The sequence below is a fragment of the Bos indicus x Bos taurus genome, chromosome 4 (genome assembly GCF_003369695.1).
Source record: "Bos indicus x Bos taurus breed Angus x Brahman F1 hybrid chromosome 4, Bos_hybrid_MaternalHap_v2.0, whole genome shotgun sequence".
Lineage (NCBI taxonomy): Eukaryota > Metazoa > Chordata > Mammalia > Artiodactyla > Bovidae > Bos > Bos indicus x Bos taurus.
This window is the reverse complement of record NC_040079.1, coordinates 40,989,863-41,007,024: the sequence shown is the minus strand read 5'-3', so window position 1 is coordinate 41,007,024 and position 17,162 is coordinate 40,989,863. Positions and strand designations below refer to the sequence as shown.

Here is a 17,162-nt window from a genome sequence, read left to right as displayed (position 1 = left end):
GTGTATTTCATTTGGTAAGTATAAGATTCTACTCTAATAATGACTTCAGGTTGTCTTTTCATGAAAGGCTACTAGAAGATGCTGCCCTTCACTTCCTGTTGTCATTTTTCCAGATGAAAATTGATTTGTTCTAGTTTCAAAGCAAATAAAGGGAGACAGAGTAAACAACAACAGGGCAGGGGGAGCACCACAAACTTTTTTCAAGCACTTTCAGTATATTTTTCATCTCTACTTTTATTTGATGGGCCTGTGAAATAGAGCTGTAGACTGGCGAAGACTTTAAATGAAATTTCACACTTTGATGATTTTTTTTTTAACTTTGATATATTGACAGCAAAAGGAGCTGCAAAGCTTTTTTATAAGTTGAGCAGTAACGCCAAGCAGCAGTCAAATGTCTCTGTGCATTTGTGTTTAACTGCAGAAGAAAAACATGTCCATGGGCAGTAGAGGTTCTTATCAACCCCCTAATCCCAGATCCCAGCAAACCTTGAGGGCATGCCTCAGATCTTGCTGAAATCACTGTAGACTCGCACAGTTTGCAGATTAAATATGCTATGTGTTCCTGGCTCCAACAACAGTTTTATGAGCTCACTAAGCTTCCTGTTTTAAGATCCTTTTCTTAAGTTTTTAGAAGCTGTTAAAGGTAATGCTGCCTGGAGTAAGTGGTACTTGTTAATTTAGAGACACTGGGTATTTCATGCTCTCTTTCGAAATTGCCAAAATTATGATTTTTCCATCGAAGGGCTAGTTTTACAGGGAAAGAGAGGGAGGGGAGCCGTTGGAAAGAAATTGAATGTTAACTGTGTTGGCAAGTGTATTCGACTGCAAACTTTATGTGGTGTCTCAATTGTTTCAAGGCACTTTTCCTTTGCCTCACACCTTAAAATTAGACTTTTTCTACTTGTAATTCTAATGCACTATATTTTAGTGCCACACTTAGCTACTCATGACCACTTTCAGGTTGTTTTTTTTTTTTTTTTAATGTGAAAGTGTTTTTTGTTCCATGTGTGTATATTTCAATCCGACAAAACGTCCCAGAAAATCTATGGCTCTCTAAAGAAACTGAATGAACAGGCCATTACCTAGTTAATAAGGTGGCATTGGGACATTCCAGCCCCCCTCCTGAAAGGCAATATTGTGTGGAGCTCCACACATGCATCTGCAGCATTTAAGGTTGTGTCCTCATGTTAGGGTGCTTTTGCATTTTGCATACAAGTCATAATTAAAAAAGAAAATACTTACATCATCGTCCAACGACCTGTCACATAATTCCCAGGAGAACTCGAGCCAATTTTGTGCTTAAAGGTTATTCAATGAATGAAATTGTGAAAGCCCATTTGTCAAAGTGCTGCATGGTTTCTGTTAGTTTTCAAGCCCCAAATTCATTGTCTGCCCGGGCCCCGCCATCAGTCATCAGTGTATTAGCGCTGCCTTCAGGCCATGGTGCCCAGCACTTCTTCACACCATTATAGCTTTGAAAGTGTACTCTGTCGACTTGTAGAATTACTGCTCTGATTTCCGCTTGGCTGGGTTTGAGGTAAGTCCCCTCCCTACCTTCTAGCTGACTGTAATCCTTGCTTTCTTTTAAAGCTTCTTTACAGAGATTTAGGGGGAAACTTTCTTAAGGGCCCTGTTGGCATCACACTGTGGTTTTGTTGTGGCATGCAGTGTACATATAAATTGTACCTGCAGTAAATTGGATTGATTGCTGGCCTCAAACAGCTAGTGGGCTTTTACCTTTTTTTTGGAAGGGAGGTGAGGTGATATGTGTGTGTGTGTGTGTGTGACACAGGAGTATATTTTAAACATCTGATTGTGTATTTGGGTGATTTTTATGCTGTAGAATGAAATTAAATAATAGGAGCTAAGTGTCATTTTATTTAAATCTGTCTCTGGAAGTACCTTCAGAACCCAGTGTGACATCCTATTTGTTAATTTTCTTGTGGAAATTTGCAGCTTTAGCTCCCTGGACTTTTGGGGGAGATGGTGTAAAACACCTAAAAATACTCCAGAATTGTATGTTACATGGGTTTTTACAAAAAGAGACTGAAAACTCACAATTCAGATGAAAACTAACTCTCAAATTGCTGTAATGAAGGAATGAGGCAGTGAAACCATATTCTTGATTTCATCTTGTGATATTTTGAAAAAGAATAATTCAGTCTCAAGAGACTTTTTTTGAATGAAGCCTAAATGAACTAAGATGTATGGAACCCTGAATGGAGCATGGACCAGGCCATGCCACTTCAGGACAACATCTGCTGTTTGAAATGTGAGGTTCCAATGAAATTCCACACCAGGGCGTTTCATTGGGAGGGTGCATCGTTTGGCATTGTTTGGTATAGTTTTCATTGGCAGTTCTGTATATGATTGGTGGGCAGGAGGTGAAAAATAAGACAGCTGAAGAATTCTGTAGTTTATAGGCTGAGCTGATCAGGAATAATTCAGAAATTATTACTGAGTAAACTGTGATTTTAAAATCCTTAAATTTTGAAAACTGTGCTTTTTACATTGCAATTAAGATTCAAGAATCTGTACTTTAAAAATCAGGAGGCTAAAGTACAGAGGCTAAAGTACCAGACCGAAAAAATTAGTACCTTTGGGGTATCTCCAAGCTGATTTTAACACCTAGCAGGTATTAGCCCCATATTTGTGATGGTTTAAAGGTAAATTCTTATTCATAGAACATGGACTCTATCCCCTTAAGCTTGATTGTCAAGGCACACTTAATTCTGGGCACCAAAAGTTATAGAAGTTCTCTTAGAGTGATTTTTAAATTTAGCATTTTTTTTCCTTCTGAAACTGTTTGAAGACTTTTAATTCCTATAAACTTTAGAGAAGTGAGACAAGGGGCATCTTTGATCAGTCGTGCTGTTTTTTTGTGACATATGTAGGTTTAAGGGAAATAACAGTTTTCATGAGCTTAGCTGATCTATAGACTGATAACTGACTTATAGATCTCCTTTTCTGTCTGAAGCTTGTCTGTCTCCAGCAAACTCACAGAAAATGGGGGTGTCAGCTCATTCCTTAATAGCACCTGCTATGCAGGGCACTTCCTTCAAACCTAAACCAAAGTACACTGGCCTGATGTTTCAAAGTTTTTGCAAAACTCAGAAACAGTAACTAACAAGTATTAAATAGAGACCTTTATCCTTCAGATGTTTCTCATAAACATCTGAGAAAGTTAGATTAGCTGATGGTCTTTCCTTTTAAAGACCATTTTTGCTTTTAAGTACACATAGCAGAAAAGGAAAACCGGCATACAAAACGTCATTTGTGATTTTAATGCTAGTAGCAATGATGACTTCATGTCAAATAAGATTTTCAATAGTTGAAGTTAAATATATGGCTTTTTAAAAAGTTGAGATGTAGTTAATCTACTAAAACCAAACTCACTTAATCCATAGACAGGCATTTATTTTCCCTTAGATTAATTCCATTCCCTTTTCAAGTAATTCTATTTGCGTAGGCCTATCATGGATACTACTTATCTGAGATTAGGAGCTTCAGAAACTGGGAAAGATAGATCTGAAAAAAATAGGTAGCAGATTTGGGGACCTCTAGGTTACCAAAGACCATTTTTGGTGACTTGAACAGGGAGGAGCTTTCTTATTTGCAGTTAAGGCTTTTGGTTTTCCTAATTATGGGGGAATATGATCACATGTAAATGTAAAATAATTGCACATTTAAAAATGTTATAGTTAAAAATTCATGAAGATTTCATTAAGAACTTACGAAGTTGAGCTTACAGGAAAGAAAGACATTACAGACAGGGAAGGGAGAGGAAGCCATAGGAATTTTGGAAAATCTTGGTGTGTTACAGAGGTTATGCATATCTAATTGATTTTAAGTTCAGAAAGATATCTTGAGTGCCAGGAAGCGTCAACCATATTACAAACCTATAAGAGATTTTCTATAATGCATGATTATATGAAACCCACTGACATGTTTCAAATTCCCTAAATTTTGCTCATGGAAACTCATGCTGTTCCTCACTTCCAGAATTGCTTTAAAGTTAAAATCGGTATTAGTTTGTGCTTTTTGATTTTTTAAAAATAAGTTTTCCTAGAGCAGCCATTTTCTTCAGGAACTGAATTTGAATGCTACAGGAAGGTGTAACTATTTAATAGAAAATTTTACCTAAATGGTTGTTCCAAGACTAGCATCTTGAAGAAGCCGCTAATCTGCTAGTAAGTAATACAGGTGGGAGAAATGTCACTTTTCAGTGATGTGATGGAAGCACCTTAGAAATCCTTACACAGGTTCCTTCTGGATTTTTGAAACAGCATATTAGGAAGATCATTCAGTTTATAAACATATGGACAGGTATAAGTAAAGATACTTTCTCTGGAGGAAAGCTTTATTTCTCTTCAGCAAGAGCTCCCTGAGTTGAAGGGAATAATTTCTCACTGAAGGCCTAATCCGCCATGCTGTTCAAAGCACCCCGTCTCCTAGAATGCCTTCTTCCTGCCTTGGCAGTAACTGATCAGAAACTGATCAGGTTGCCACTAATCAGGCTTTTAACTTGTTTTAAATCTTTAAATGCATCAAGAAAAAAAAATCCCAAATTCAGGACACTGAAAAATAAACCAGCTGGATTAGGGAAACCGATAAAGTAGTCTGCTGTTCACAAAGGATGCATTATTAGTTTAGAATTACTGTCTCATTTCACCTTCGATTAGAAGGTCATTTTATACAGTTCAAACATCATTTCAAATGTTGATTTTAGCAATGGTGCTTCTTCTTTTTTTTTTTTTTTTTAACATTTTAAGGACTTAACTCATTCACAGAATCCTGCTTATGTGTGCATTCCAGGGTTCACTGCAGAGATCTGCAAGGGGAAAGGCAGAATGGTGATTTTTCACGCTCTCCATTTATTATATAAAGCTTCGTGGTTGAAGTTCGGAACTCCACTGAGGACTGGCACACAGAAAGCCCATGAGATAGGTCTGCCCCTTCACCACTCACACACCTCATCGGTTTAGGGCAGCTGATGAAGGAACACATTTGGAACCGGGTTAAGAGCCTCTGAAGCAAGTTAGAAGTTTGGTTATGTGAAGCACCCAGCCACTGCGGTTTCTTGAAGATGTCAAGTGTCCCCCAGTCCTTTAATGTAGAGCGACACACAGGGTATTGCATTGCCAAGTGCCCAGAAAGTTGCATCTCCCTGAATTCAGTCGGTGAAGCAGCCATGTGATTGCACTCAGGGCCGCTGCCGACCACTGTCTGCGGGGGATACTGCCGGAGCAGTTGTGCAGAGTTTTCCAGTGCTCTCGAATCCTCCCCGGGAGCGGGTGATCTGGGTGATGCAGAGTGAGGAGGGCCGCTCCTTTGGCTGCGGAGGCTCTGCGGGGTTCTGATCGTCCGGACTCTAGCCTGCCCTTTCGCTGGGGTGACGCTTCTGGAAGGCGGATAAGAGTGGAGCCGGCCTATTCCAAGGAGCCAGCGCTGCGCGGCTGGGCCTTACCGCGCTGGGGAGGGAACTTATGGCGAGGCGGGCGCCCCGAGGCCGCGGCGGCAAGATCTGAGACCGCGAATGGAGAGGCCGCCGGGGCTCGAGGACACGGACCCTGAAACCGTGCAGGGAACAGAAGGGAAGCCGGTGTGGAAGCGCAAGATGCAAGCGCTCCCAGGCGGCACAGACCACAACCCACTGCTGACTCAAAAAAAAAAAAAAATATATATATATGTATATATATATATATATAATGCAAAATGACATCTTTGCAAAGATGAAAGTTTCTTTTTTACTAGTTCCAAGTGGCCACTCTAAAGGGAGGGTCACTCTTGCGGCTTGGTGGGGTGGGGGATGTGCTATTTCCAATGCAGACCCCCCTCCCCCATTCTCGGAACTGGTATATGTTGCAGCTTTTCTTTGGCCGACTTTCCAGTGGAGATGTGCGCTGCAGCATCACATGGTCAGTGACTCCAGGACACGGTGTCTTCTTTTGATGCAAGTTAAGATTTATAATTTAGAAAGGAAAGACCCACCTGTGGGCAGGTTGCTAGTAACAGATTAGGTTTAAAAGAGGGTCCGGAATTAATTGTGCTCTGGGTTTAGGCCTCGGGGAAATTACAGAAGGATGGGGACAGATAGTTGAATGGGGAAAAGCCAGGATTGTTTGTTTGCAAGAAGGCATTTTCATTCCTGCATTTACCTATGAAACTTCAAGCTTTAGCAGGCCTATTAGAGGAGTTTTTCTTCGTTTTTTTTTTTTTTTTTCATATACCCAAGCTGCTAGGACTCAAAACATCATCTACAGATAGTTTTTCTTTCCTTCTCTATTTTTTGTTTTCCTAAGCATAAAGAGTCAAGGGGCATGCCAGCAAATCTTGTGTGTAATGCAGTGGTGAAAAGGATTGAAGGAGAACAGTTTGACTTTATAAGAAAAGGAATTGGGTCTAAAAGTCGCATTTCATTCACATCTAAAAACCAGTGATATGTTTTCCTCAGAGAAAAATCTTTGAAGTGAAGCAGAACTGAAGTTTTCCTTCAGAGTTATGTTCTAAATAAATTCTACTTTATTATTTAAGAAATGCCAAGTTTTAAAAGGAGTCCTGTAGGCTGCTGCCCTAGTTGTGTGTATTTTAGGATTCCATCAGGAATTTTTACTGGTCACTTCTGTACCTCATGCTTTGCTTTATCTCAGGGCTGAGGACTGAGTTTTCCAACTCGGCTGAACATCCTATGAAAAAATTGCGACCACAGCTAGAAGCAGACTCTTTTCTGCTCACTAACTCTTCAGGCAGAGTTTTGACGAGGTGTGAGAGTCTCGAATGTGAAAACTTTCTCCTTTGTAACTGACAGAGACAAAGTTGGGTTTTTATCAGTTAAAAGAAGCCGATATAATTTATAGGGATATACAGGAAGCAGATGTCTGCCTTGGCAAGTTGCCATTTTTATAGCCCTGTTCCAAGCATAAACCACACTTTTAAATAATTAGTTACTAACTAATGAGATCCAAAAATAAGTTGTCAAAATAGAAGAAGGGGGTAGACTTCTGAGTGACCAAGGGCCTATTTCTTAAAAAAATCCATTTTGAACAGGAGGATGGGGGAGAAATTAGTATTCTCCAAGACCATTAATTAGTGTGATTTCAATCAGTGCCTGGGGCTTTACCTCTTCTTGGGAGCCTCTCTCTGGTGATGAGTATTTGGAGGGTTTTTATTGCTTTGTTAAAATGAAGTCCTTTGCTTGGGGGAAAACCAACAACTCCACAAAAACCAAGTTTGTCAAGGAGCTTTGGTGACTCCTCTCCTCACTACGATTAATTAGTTTCCTCTCCTAAGGAAGAGACAAACTGAATTCCTACCAAGAATCCCATCTCTTGGTTTTTTTTTTTTTTTTCTTCTTCCCTATTCCATTAGCTGATTTCTGTGTCTGGTATCAGTAAACTCCATCCAGATTGCACTGATAAAACTCTATGTGTGTTTCGAGGGAAACAGTTATGATAAGTGCCTGTTTATGCAAAATGGTTGAAAATGGAGTGTTTTGATTGATTAAATATTCCTGTTAAAGTTTTTAGTTTTTACATAATTTTCCAGTTTACAAAGAAATACTGGCTACAAAAGAAAAGATACATAGCTAAGTCAGTGGCAATTAAGATTAAAGACTGATGAACTGAGTCACAGGATCATTGTTGGACTGTGTATTTACTTAGTAAACACTCTTACAGGTAAGAGGTGGTGGGGAGATAGCCAGGGACTTGTCCTCATGGAGTTTAGGGTCTAGAGGAAAAGACAGACATTCAGCAAAGATTCCAGGCTTATGCAGAGTTGATTAGGATGGTGGTTGGGATGGTCTGTTGGAATTCAGCACTTCATTCTTTAGTTCATCCAGTCTGCAAAGATTTCAATGAGGACCCACAGCATTGAGTACAGAGTGGTGAACAAAAACATGTCTGCAAGTTCAGTGATCTTGATAATCACCATTGCTGTTTGAAATAGAGGTTCAGGGGCCACCTCCAAGCATCTGGGGTTAGGCTGGCAACTCTGAATGTTTCACTGAAACAAAACAAGGCTGATTCAGATGGCGCTTGTACTACCCCCAAACAGTGCTGTGGATGAGGTTGAATGGTTTTAATTGCATGCTTTAAACATGATATTTAAATCAATTTAGATCCCTGCTTGGCCTTTTGGCTAAGATCAAGTATAAATCAATTTTGGGGGAGCATTCAAAAAATTTAAAGAATTATTCTGGGTTTGGTAGAGCTAGAAGGGATGGTTGAGAATTTCTCTTTCAAGGGTTCTTGATCTGCGTTGGAGGGCCTGTGATCCCTTGAAAATCAAATGGACAGTTTTTTGTGTGTTTAAGTCTATTCTGGGGAATTCCCTGGTGATCCAGTGGCTAAGACTCTGAGCTTCCAAAACAAGGGGCCGGGGTTAAGTCCCTTGTCAGGGAACTAGATCCCACATGCCACAACTAAGGCCTGGTGCAGCCAAATAAATAAAGAAAAGTAAATATTAAATGTCTTTTATTAAAAAAATGGATATCCTGGGGGGAGAGGATCCATAAGTTTTAACATCTCCTTAAAGAAGATTGGACACCCCACTACCCCCAAGGTTAAGTCCCACCGTGTGACACTGTCTTGTGACAGAGAGGGAAAGTGAAAGTCACTCAGTCGTGTCCGACTCTTTGTGACACCGTGGACCATACAGTCCATGGAATTCTGCAGGCCAGGATACTGGAGTGGGTAGCCATTCCCTTCTCCAGGGGATCTTCCCAGCCCAGGGATCGAACCCAGGTCTCCCATATTGCAGGTGGTTTCTTTACCAGCTCCAGGGGACATCAGTCAGGCCCTACCCATTGACTTGTGCACCATGGCAACCTTCAGAAAAGAAGGCCTATAGTCTTTCACTATTGTGATCTGTTGGGCTCTTTGAATGATGTTTCTGAATTTGGAGTGGATCTTATAATTGATATGTAAATTTAACCTAGGGTGTCTTTTTGTCTTTTTTATTCTAGAAAAGCTGTTCTTAAATAACTTGTGTGCTTTTCAGTGAATGCCAGTGGATAATCAAGGAGAAGATGTAGAAATTACTGGAAGAGCCCTTGCTCCGGGCCATGAGGCCTCTGGGCCGTCAGCTTTTCCAGTTAGTTATTATGAATTTCTTGTACTATAAAGAAAGTATTTGCAGTTCCTTGCAAATGTGAGTTAAGTTTGGCTAAGAATCTTCCATCTGTTTCTTTAAGACTTTTAGTCCATGACCGAGTTGCCTAGTTTATTTCACTAATTGTTTTGATGGAACACAGTAGTATCTGCTCAGTGTAGAAGATAGGCAGATGACTCCATGGAAGAAATGCCCACAATCTAGATAACTTGAGGGAAACATGGTAGAGAGGGGACTTGTCTTTTCTTGTATTCTTTGTTGATGTGGATCATGACTGCAAAAAAGAAACATGAACCAAACAGTGAAAATTGATGAATGATGAGCTGGGTTGGTTATCACATGAATGACACCAGTGAAAAACAGACTAACTGCCCTGCCTTTGCCGCTGCTGCTAAGTCGCTTCAGTCGTGTCCGACTCTGTGCAACCCCATAGATGGCAGCCCACCAGGCTCCCCCATCCCTGGGATTCTCCAGGCAAGAACACTGGAGTAGGTTGCCATTTCCTTCTCCAATGCATGAAAGTGAAAGGTAAAAGTGAAGTCGCTCAGTCGTGTCCGACCCTCAGCGACCCCGTGGACTGCAGCCGTCTAGGCTCCTCCGTCCATGGGATTTTCCAGGCAAGAGTACTGGAGTAGGGTGGCATTGCCTTCTCCAGTTTCTCTCCTCAGCTGAGTTTTAATTTTTCTTAAGTGGTTCTAGCCTTTGCTGTCCATGATCTTTTGCCTTTTCCTGTGGGATCCAGAGTGTGTTGTTCTGTCACCTTGTCGTTTTAAAAACGTAACTTCAGTGAATGGAAATGTTCTGCTGTTTAGAGAAAGCTTCAGGAATATGGTTTTCCTGAATGAATTAGACTTAAGAGGTGTATTGCAGTTCACATATCTTAGTGAGGAAAGCAAAATCATTGACCAGAGTCCTCTGATTCAAAGCTTTGAGTTAGAGTTGGATGGGAGAAACTGTTGGTCACTCTTTTTTTCTTCTAAAAGATTTTTTTTTTTTAATATGGCCCATTTAGAAATCTTCATTGAATTCGTTACATTGTTTCTCTCTCTCTTTTTTTTTTCTTTTGGCTTTTTGGCCATGAGGCATATAGTACTTTAGCTCCTCAACCAGGGATCAAACCCACAACCCCCTGCATTTAAAGGTGAAAACTTAACCACTGGATGGCAGGGAAGGCCTTGTTAGTCACTCTTTAAAACATCTAATTGATAACTAAAAACTGTCCCTGGCTTAGAAAGTTGTCTTACTTCCCTTTCTTATAAAGTTAGCCAACTTCTTATAAATGTCGGAGACATTTGGATATGTGGCTGAAAGGAGTAATGTGACACTGGGTTTCTCACCATAATCACAGCTGAAAATGGACATACTTAGACTGTTTAATAGGAAATGCCCAGTACGATTTTGGGAAAAGTCCCACATTATAGACAAGTGCCTCTGTCCTCCTTTTGCACACGTAGACAGAATTCAACTGGCTTGTTACCAGAACTTTGAGGCCTTTTTGTAAGAAAACTTGTGGGGAAGGGATGTCCAGATGTCACATTGGCTGATGCTGTAGGCTGATGCTTAGGCTGATTTTGAATGGGCTGATGCTCCTCAGGTGACAGGTGAAGTGGCTTTTGGGATTTCTTTTTTCCTCCATCTTATTTGAGGTTGATGGTGCTGTTGTGGATTTTTTTCAGGGATTCCTGGTTGCCAGAGCTGAAGGAATGAGAAGGCGTCATGGAGGCCCAGTCCCAGAGCTCGACGACCACTGAGAAAAAGAAAGTGGAGAATTCCATAGTGAAATGCCCCACTCGGCCAGATGTCAGCGAGAAAGCCGTGGCCTCCAGCACCACTTCCAATGGTGAGCGGCCACGGAGATTACCTGCAGCCAAGCCTGCAGTCCTGTTCTGCGCTTGGCATTCCTCGTGAATTGAGCATTTGCACCTGGACCTGTGTTTGTTTTCTGAGAGGCTAAAGAGCATAAATGGAGGTGGTGGGGAGAGGGGTTGGGATGGGCAAGCTTTAGGCATCTCTATTTTGGCAGTGAAACTACATGTTTTCTTCCAAATTTTCTAATTTGAGATGTAAATGTGATAGGTTATTTATTATAGGAAGTTCCTGTTTTGGCATTTTGGAAATCATCTTGATGATTCTGGCAGGACTTCAAAATACTTTGCATTTCACATCGGAAGTCTCCACTTATCAGGATAATTAGTGATTAGTTACTACAAAAGACACAAGCGCTGTCTTGTCCAAGTTAGTGAGAAGGTCCCCTGCCAACCCCCCAAACCCTAAGGAGTCCACTCTAAAAGATTTTAAAAGCTGTTAATGGTTGGCTCTTCAGTAGTGGTTGAAGGTTGAGCCTCATCTAGTTTCTGAGATGCGGGGTAATGTCTTTAATTTGCGTTCAGAGATAACAGAGAGCCACTGTTTCTCTTTGCTATATGTTTTAATATTTTAAGCATAGTGCTGAGAGGCATTTCAATTTAAGCATGGAGCCTTGAAAATAAATTCCAGACCCCACCTCTGGTAAAAACAGACTGAATAAGTTAATGGTAACCTTTACTTCCCGTCCTTGCTTTTTGTCCCTGCTTTAAGACCATCAGCGCCTTAGCTTTCTGTAGATTTCATAGCCACCCTTGGCCTTCATGAATTGCACTCTGCTTTGCCATGTGTCCTTGGGAAGGATGGGCTAGTCCGCTCTCCCAGGCCTGGACACTGCCTACCGGGGTAAATGAATTTGGATCTACTGAGCCAACCTGCTCCCTCCCTCCCTGTGGGTTTGGGTTTTATTTACTCCAAGAAAGATTTGACTAGGTTGATTTCTAACTTTTTACATGCAATGAAATGGGAGGGTCAGAATCTGCTTTGGAAGTTAACAGCCCAGAACCATAGGCTGTAAGTGCAGACATCCAGTAAAAAAGCTGCACCTTCCTGTCTGATCTGTGGCACTGTCTGGTCCTGCTCTCTGTGCCTATGTGTTGCTCACCTGTCCCTCTTCCCCAATGTCAGCAATGTGCACTGCCGGCTTGGGTGGGCGAAGGGAGGGACTGGTGTTAAACCTACTGACTAATGAGTCCCATTTTGACTTGATCTATAGGGAGATCCATTTATATCTGAGTTAAAATAATGAATTTACTTTACATACATAAGAAAATGTCTCTATTTCTTCCTTGATTTGTGATCTTTCAAGTCAAGACTAGAGCTTATTTTAATGGAGCCAACTTTTTGCGTTATTCCTCCAGTGGAATTATAGAAGGCATATTTTCTCCCTAAAAAAGCATCCCATGGCCGTTGTTTCTTGTCTCTGGAATTTGTAAAAATTGGACATGCCTATTATTTCAGACCTAGAGTCAGTCTATGCCGTGTAGGTGATTTGGGAATTTTAATAGGAATTTTTTAGTGGTGTGTGTGAGTGTGTGTGAATGGGTGAGCCTGTGTGTAAGTGTGCGTGAGAACAGGGGAGGCGTGTAAGTGGGTAGAAGCTGGTGCCACACCACTTGGAGCCTCCATAAGCCACTGTCCTTTTTGTGAATTTCAGCAGAGTAACCACAGTGAGCTATCCTTGGTGAAGGTGCTGCCAAGTCAGCCACTCTGGCACCAGAATGCATCCTGGGCAGGTTTTTGGTGCTGCCACATTTGTCTTGAGCCACTCTGATCATGAGTTGTCCCCATTAACTTCCTTCGGGTGCCCGGGAACAGTGCTAACCTAATCAGCTCCTGGCAGCCAGGAAGCCACTGGGGAAGAGTAGCCAGGGAAGGAGTAGTCACAGTTTACACAAGTTAGTCCTTGAGTCCCAGATAACCACAGAACTGACTGAATCTGAATTCCATGGGTTTTCTACCCTGATCAGGCTGGGTTCTTGAAGTACTCTCTAGTGGGTGTAAAACATCCTATTTGGGGGCAAAAGCTCATTAGTCAGGTTTGCAGGGCTCCTGCCTGAATGATAGCCTTGCTAGAGCCCTGTGAGCGCTGACCATTTTTTCCAATGTTCTATTTCTGGTAAGGGAATTACTCCTTTTTATTTTGGGATAGCATAAAGAGCTGATCAAATAAAGGGAAATGGAGGTGGTGTTTGCAAACATCCATCCTACTGGAAGGTTCCAAGGAAACCAGCAAATAAGTTTAAAGGCAAAAAAAAGTAAAATGAAGGAAAATAAACTTCTTTCCTTGTGTTGGCTTTACATAGGCAAAGCTAATAATGGTAATGATTTTTTAATATTAATTTCTCTGCAGGAGGCCTCTAACTATCTAACTAGTTCAGAGCCTCTAGAGGTATGGGACTAGGCTTATGCTCGGGGTGGAATGGCCCAGCTTCTTTGTTCTGCCAGCTTCTACCTGGTGGCCTGTTGCCCTTTGCTATCAGTTGTGGTCCCATAGCTAGTCTGGGGGCTTTGGTCTGGGTTTGATTTGGGTTTTAGAGTTGGTGGGAGGTGGGCTTTTAAAGGTTGGCACACTGTCATTGCCACGGTCATTCATCTGTTTGTCAGTTCTGTCTTTTCTCTGAAACATTTCAGAAGTGGTTGGATACCTTTACTGAGGCTGTTCACAAAAAGGATATGAAAATTGGTTAGATCCTACTATATGTAGTACCAATTGCTACTGTTTCCAGAGGGTTCTTAGCCTTTCCTTACAAAGCTGTGAAATTTAGAGATTTGTAAATAAACAATTAAAAATAAGTTCCATACCAAGATATATTATGGACATAACCTGTGTATTTTCTCTCCCCCACCCACAATTTCAAGAGTGAAAGAAAACAAACAAAAACTTTTTGTTATTGGCGCTGTGTAGGGTTGACTTAATTAACTTTTCCAGCCATTATGTGCTGCAGTTTGTTCCTGATTGTGGAGCCTTCCAGCCAAACCACGCACATTCCTCTGCATGTCCTTACAGATTTGTTTTCTTACTTTTCTCAGCTGAGTATCTACTTCTAGAATAACAGTCATATGTTTTGTTTAAATGTACACATACACACAACCAAAAGGTATGGTTCAAAAACCTGAAGCAACATTTTAAGGAAGGATTTGCCTCGACATTGAACTTGAAAATAGCACAAGTGAAAAGCTGTTTTGTACCTTATGTGGAGCCAAATTGATTTTTGTAACATTTAAGAACCTTTATCAACATATGAAGCATTCATTACACTTATTCAGGAACCACAGTGTATGTTTCATGTGCTATAGTTTGATCTTAAGCTTTAGTGTTATCTATTAAGCATAAATGACCAGAGGACATTTAGTTTTCTGAACATTTGTTCAGTGCAGTTGACATGTAAGTGATCATTTTTGGCATCCAGGATGGTGTCTTTCACATATAAAGTATGCACTCAGATATTAGTTGTCATTGTTTACTTAAAAATCTCAATCTGTTAATATGCTAGTGCCTTAAATTAAATGCCTTAATGATCTGTTTTGTTGGGTTTTTTTTGGAATGAATTCATTAGTTTCCAAGCTGCATGTTGTATTTTGTAAATAACGGACATTTTTTTTTTAATCTAGATGTCCCAGTGTATTAAACATTCTCATTGTCCTGTTAAATCTCCTTTGATGATTGCAAATGCTGACTTTTCAGTGTGAGGTGTTTTGTCTCATTTTTGGTTTATGATTTTTTTTTTAAGAGGTAATCTGATATTTCTCATTAACCTACTACTCTGCTTTGAAAAAGAAAGTAACTAATAATAAACGTATGTAGGTCCTGGTCTTGGGGATCTTTTATCAGATCTGATAGTTATTGGGAACATACCTTAAAGTGATAGAAAGCAGAAAGTATTATCTTAATGGTGATGCAATGTGAAACCAAAGCTGATAGATTAATAAGGGACAGGAAGTTCCCTGTTCCCTTTGATTATTTCAAAAAGAAGTGCTTGGTTCTCCTCTGCTTAAAAAAAAATTCTTTGAGGTTTCTAAGGGGAAAGTGTTGTGGTCGGCAAATATGTAGGAGATGCTTTTTTTAAAAAAAACTTTAACTTTTGATTGCTTCCTGGCCTTGTGATTTTCTTTCAAACTGTCCAATAACTCTTATGAGTATTAATTGGAATATCTGTTGGTCTCCTTGCTGGGAATAAGATAGCTGAGAATTTTGTTGAAAGTTGGGAGTTTGTCAGCTGCTCACCACCAGGATCTCTTGTCTCTTTGACCTTTTTTATGGTAAGAGTTTATAGACCTAATTCTGTTCAGAAATGGGTGGATGGTTCATACCAAAAAGCCAGTAGATTGTGAGTTTTAGGTTGCCTGTCCCTTTAGATGTTCAATCCCTTTTTTCTTGGCCACATCCCATTTCCTGGCACATGACAGATGGACAGATGGACGGAAAGGACTCTCAGATAACATGGTTTTGCATTGTGCAGTGTTGGATAGGAATAGCCCAGGGTTTGGGCTGAAAGTTTGAGCTGAGTTTTGGCAACACCAAGGACTTAGCTTGGTGAATGTGGGCAAATTCACTTCTCAAAGTGTCGGTTTCCTCATCTGTTCAGCAAGATACTAATCAGACCCACTTCACAGGATCTTCAGGATTAAACGAGGCAGTGCCTGTACATAGTAAGAGCTTAGCAAACATTAGCCAGAGTTATTAGGACAAAGCATGGGAATGAATTAACTGTTATGAATCCAAAACAAAAAGGATCATGTTTTTTTGAAAATACACATAGATTTTGAAATTAATGGGAAAATGATTGGCAAAAGTAATTTTGAATTCGCTGAACTCTGTCTGAAAAATAGTTCAAGATGCTAAATAAATCCTCAAAGTGACCAAACATCTTAAGGAAGGATGGATTAAAAAAATAACAAAACACCACAAAAATCTGTGTAACTTCCTTCTGAATGCCTTCTTAAGCTAGAAAATAGGAAAGATAATTTTGAGAAAACTTATTTTGATTTAACTTTGGAAACTAACATTGATTTTATATCGTCTTAATATTAGAAACAACATACAGTGCACCTGCTTTCTTGATTCCTTTTTAGGGGTAAACTGTTTCCTTTCAGGTTAGTGGTACCCATTTATAGAGTAGTTTGTGCTGCATTAAATTTTATGCTTGTTCAAAGAGCTTTCATGTTTTTAAACCAACTAACTCAAGACGAATAATCTGATTCTCATAAGAGCCCTGACAATCTCTTGAGCTCTCAGGAACTCATGTGTTCCTAAACCTGGCAACCTCTGTCTTCTTATTTTGGCAGAGTGTATCGCCTTTCCTGCAGTCACCCAGGCTTGAAACCGCACCATCACCTTTGACCCCTCCCTCCCTCTGGCTTCCCTTGTCCTACCAGTTTTGAGGTCCTGGTAGATTTTCCTCTGTAATTATTCACCCATGTGTCCCTTCAGGCCACCCTACCACACAATACTATTTCAAACCTCACTACCTCATGCGTAGACAATTAAAGTAACCTCTGCAATCATTCTGCCCTGATTCATGGAGTGGCTTCTGCCCAATTAATCTTTTAATGCTATACCCCTACTCTAGAACCATCAATGATACCCAGCTACTTGTAAAATAAAGTTCAAAACCCTTTGCCTAATATTGTGAGATAATCTTCCAAAATCTGACCTCATTCTGCCTCTCCAGTCTGCTTTGGTACAACTCTGCTTTTCCATTTCTAACCTGTGATTTATCCAAATTGAAGGGCTCCTCTTCACTCATGTTGCTCCACTTTAGAAGGGCCTTTATGCCCAACATCAGTGCATATTTACCCTCTTCTCAAATGCAGCTCTGGACTTTGGCTCTTTCTCCCTCCATATAGTTTTGTGTCCTTTGGGGGAACTACCTAATAATGCTTGAATTGGAAGAGAGTATTTTATTTATTATTACTTTAATCAATAGACTATGTTTTAGAGAAGTTTTAGATTTACAGAAAAATAATTGATCATCAAGTACAAAGAGTTCCTACATACATGTGTCCCCAGTTTCCCTTTATTATTAACATTTTATGAGTGTCATAATGTTTGTTACAATTGATGAACTAATACTGATACATGATGATTAACTACAGTCCATGGTTTCCAGGAGGGCTCATTCCTTCTGTTGTGTGTCCTGTGGATTTTGACAAATGTATAATGCCATGTAGCTGCCATTATGGTA

General features: G+C 40.4%; 1 protein-coding gene across 4 annotated transcripts in view; it reads left to right on the top strand.

Annotated features, from left to right (window-relative positions):
• The window catches only part of GLI3 (GLI family zinc finger 3), a 318,105-nt gene that overhangs the window by 4,034 nt on the left and 296,909 nt on the right, over positions 1-17,162 (top strand). For all 4 annotated transcript variants that reach the window (XM_027539184.1, XM_027539181.1, XM_027539182.1 and 1 more), the window contains exon 2: positions 10,788-10,951. In XM_027539184.1, the coding sequence (XP_027394985.1) occupies positions 10,828-10,951 (124 nt within the window). In that variant the 5' untranslated portion in view covers positions 10,788-10,827. The remainder of the gene's footprint in view (positions 1-10,787; positions 10,952-17,162) is intronic.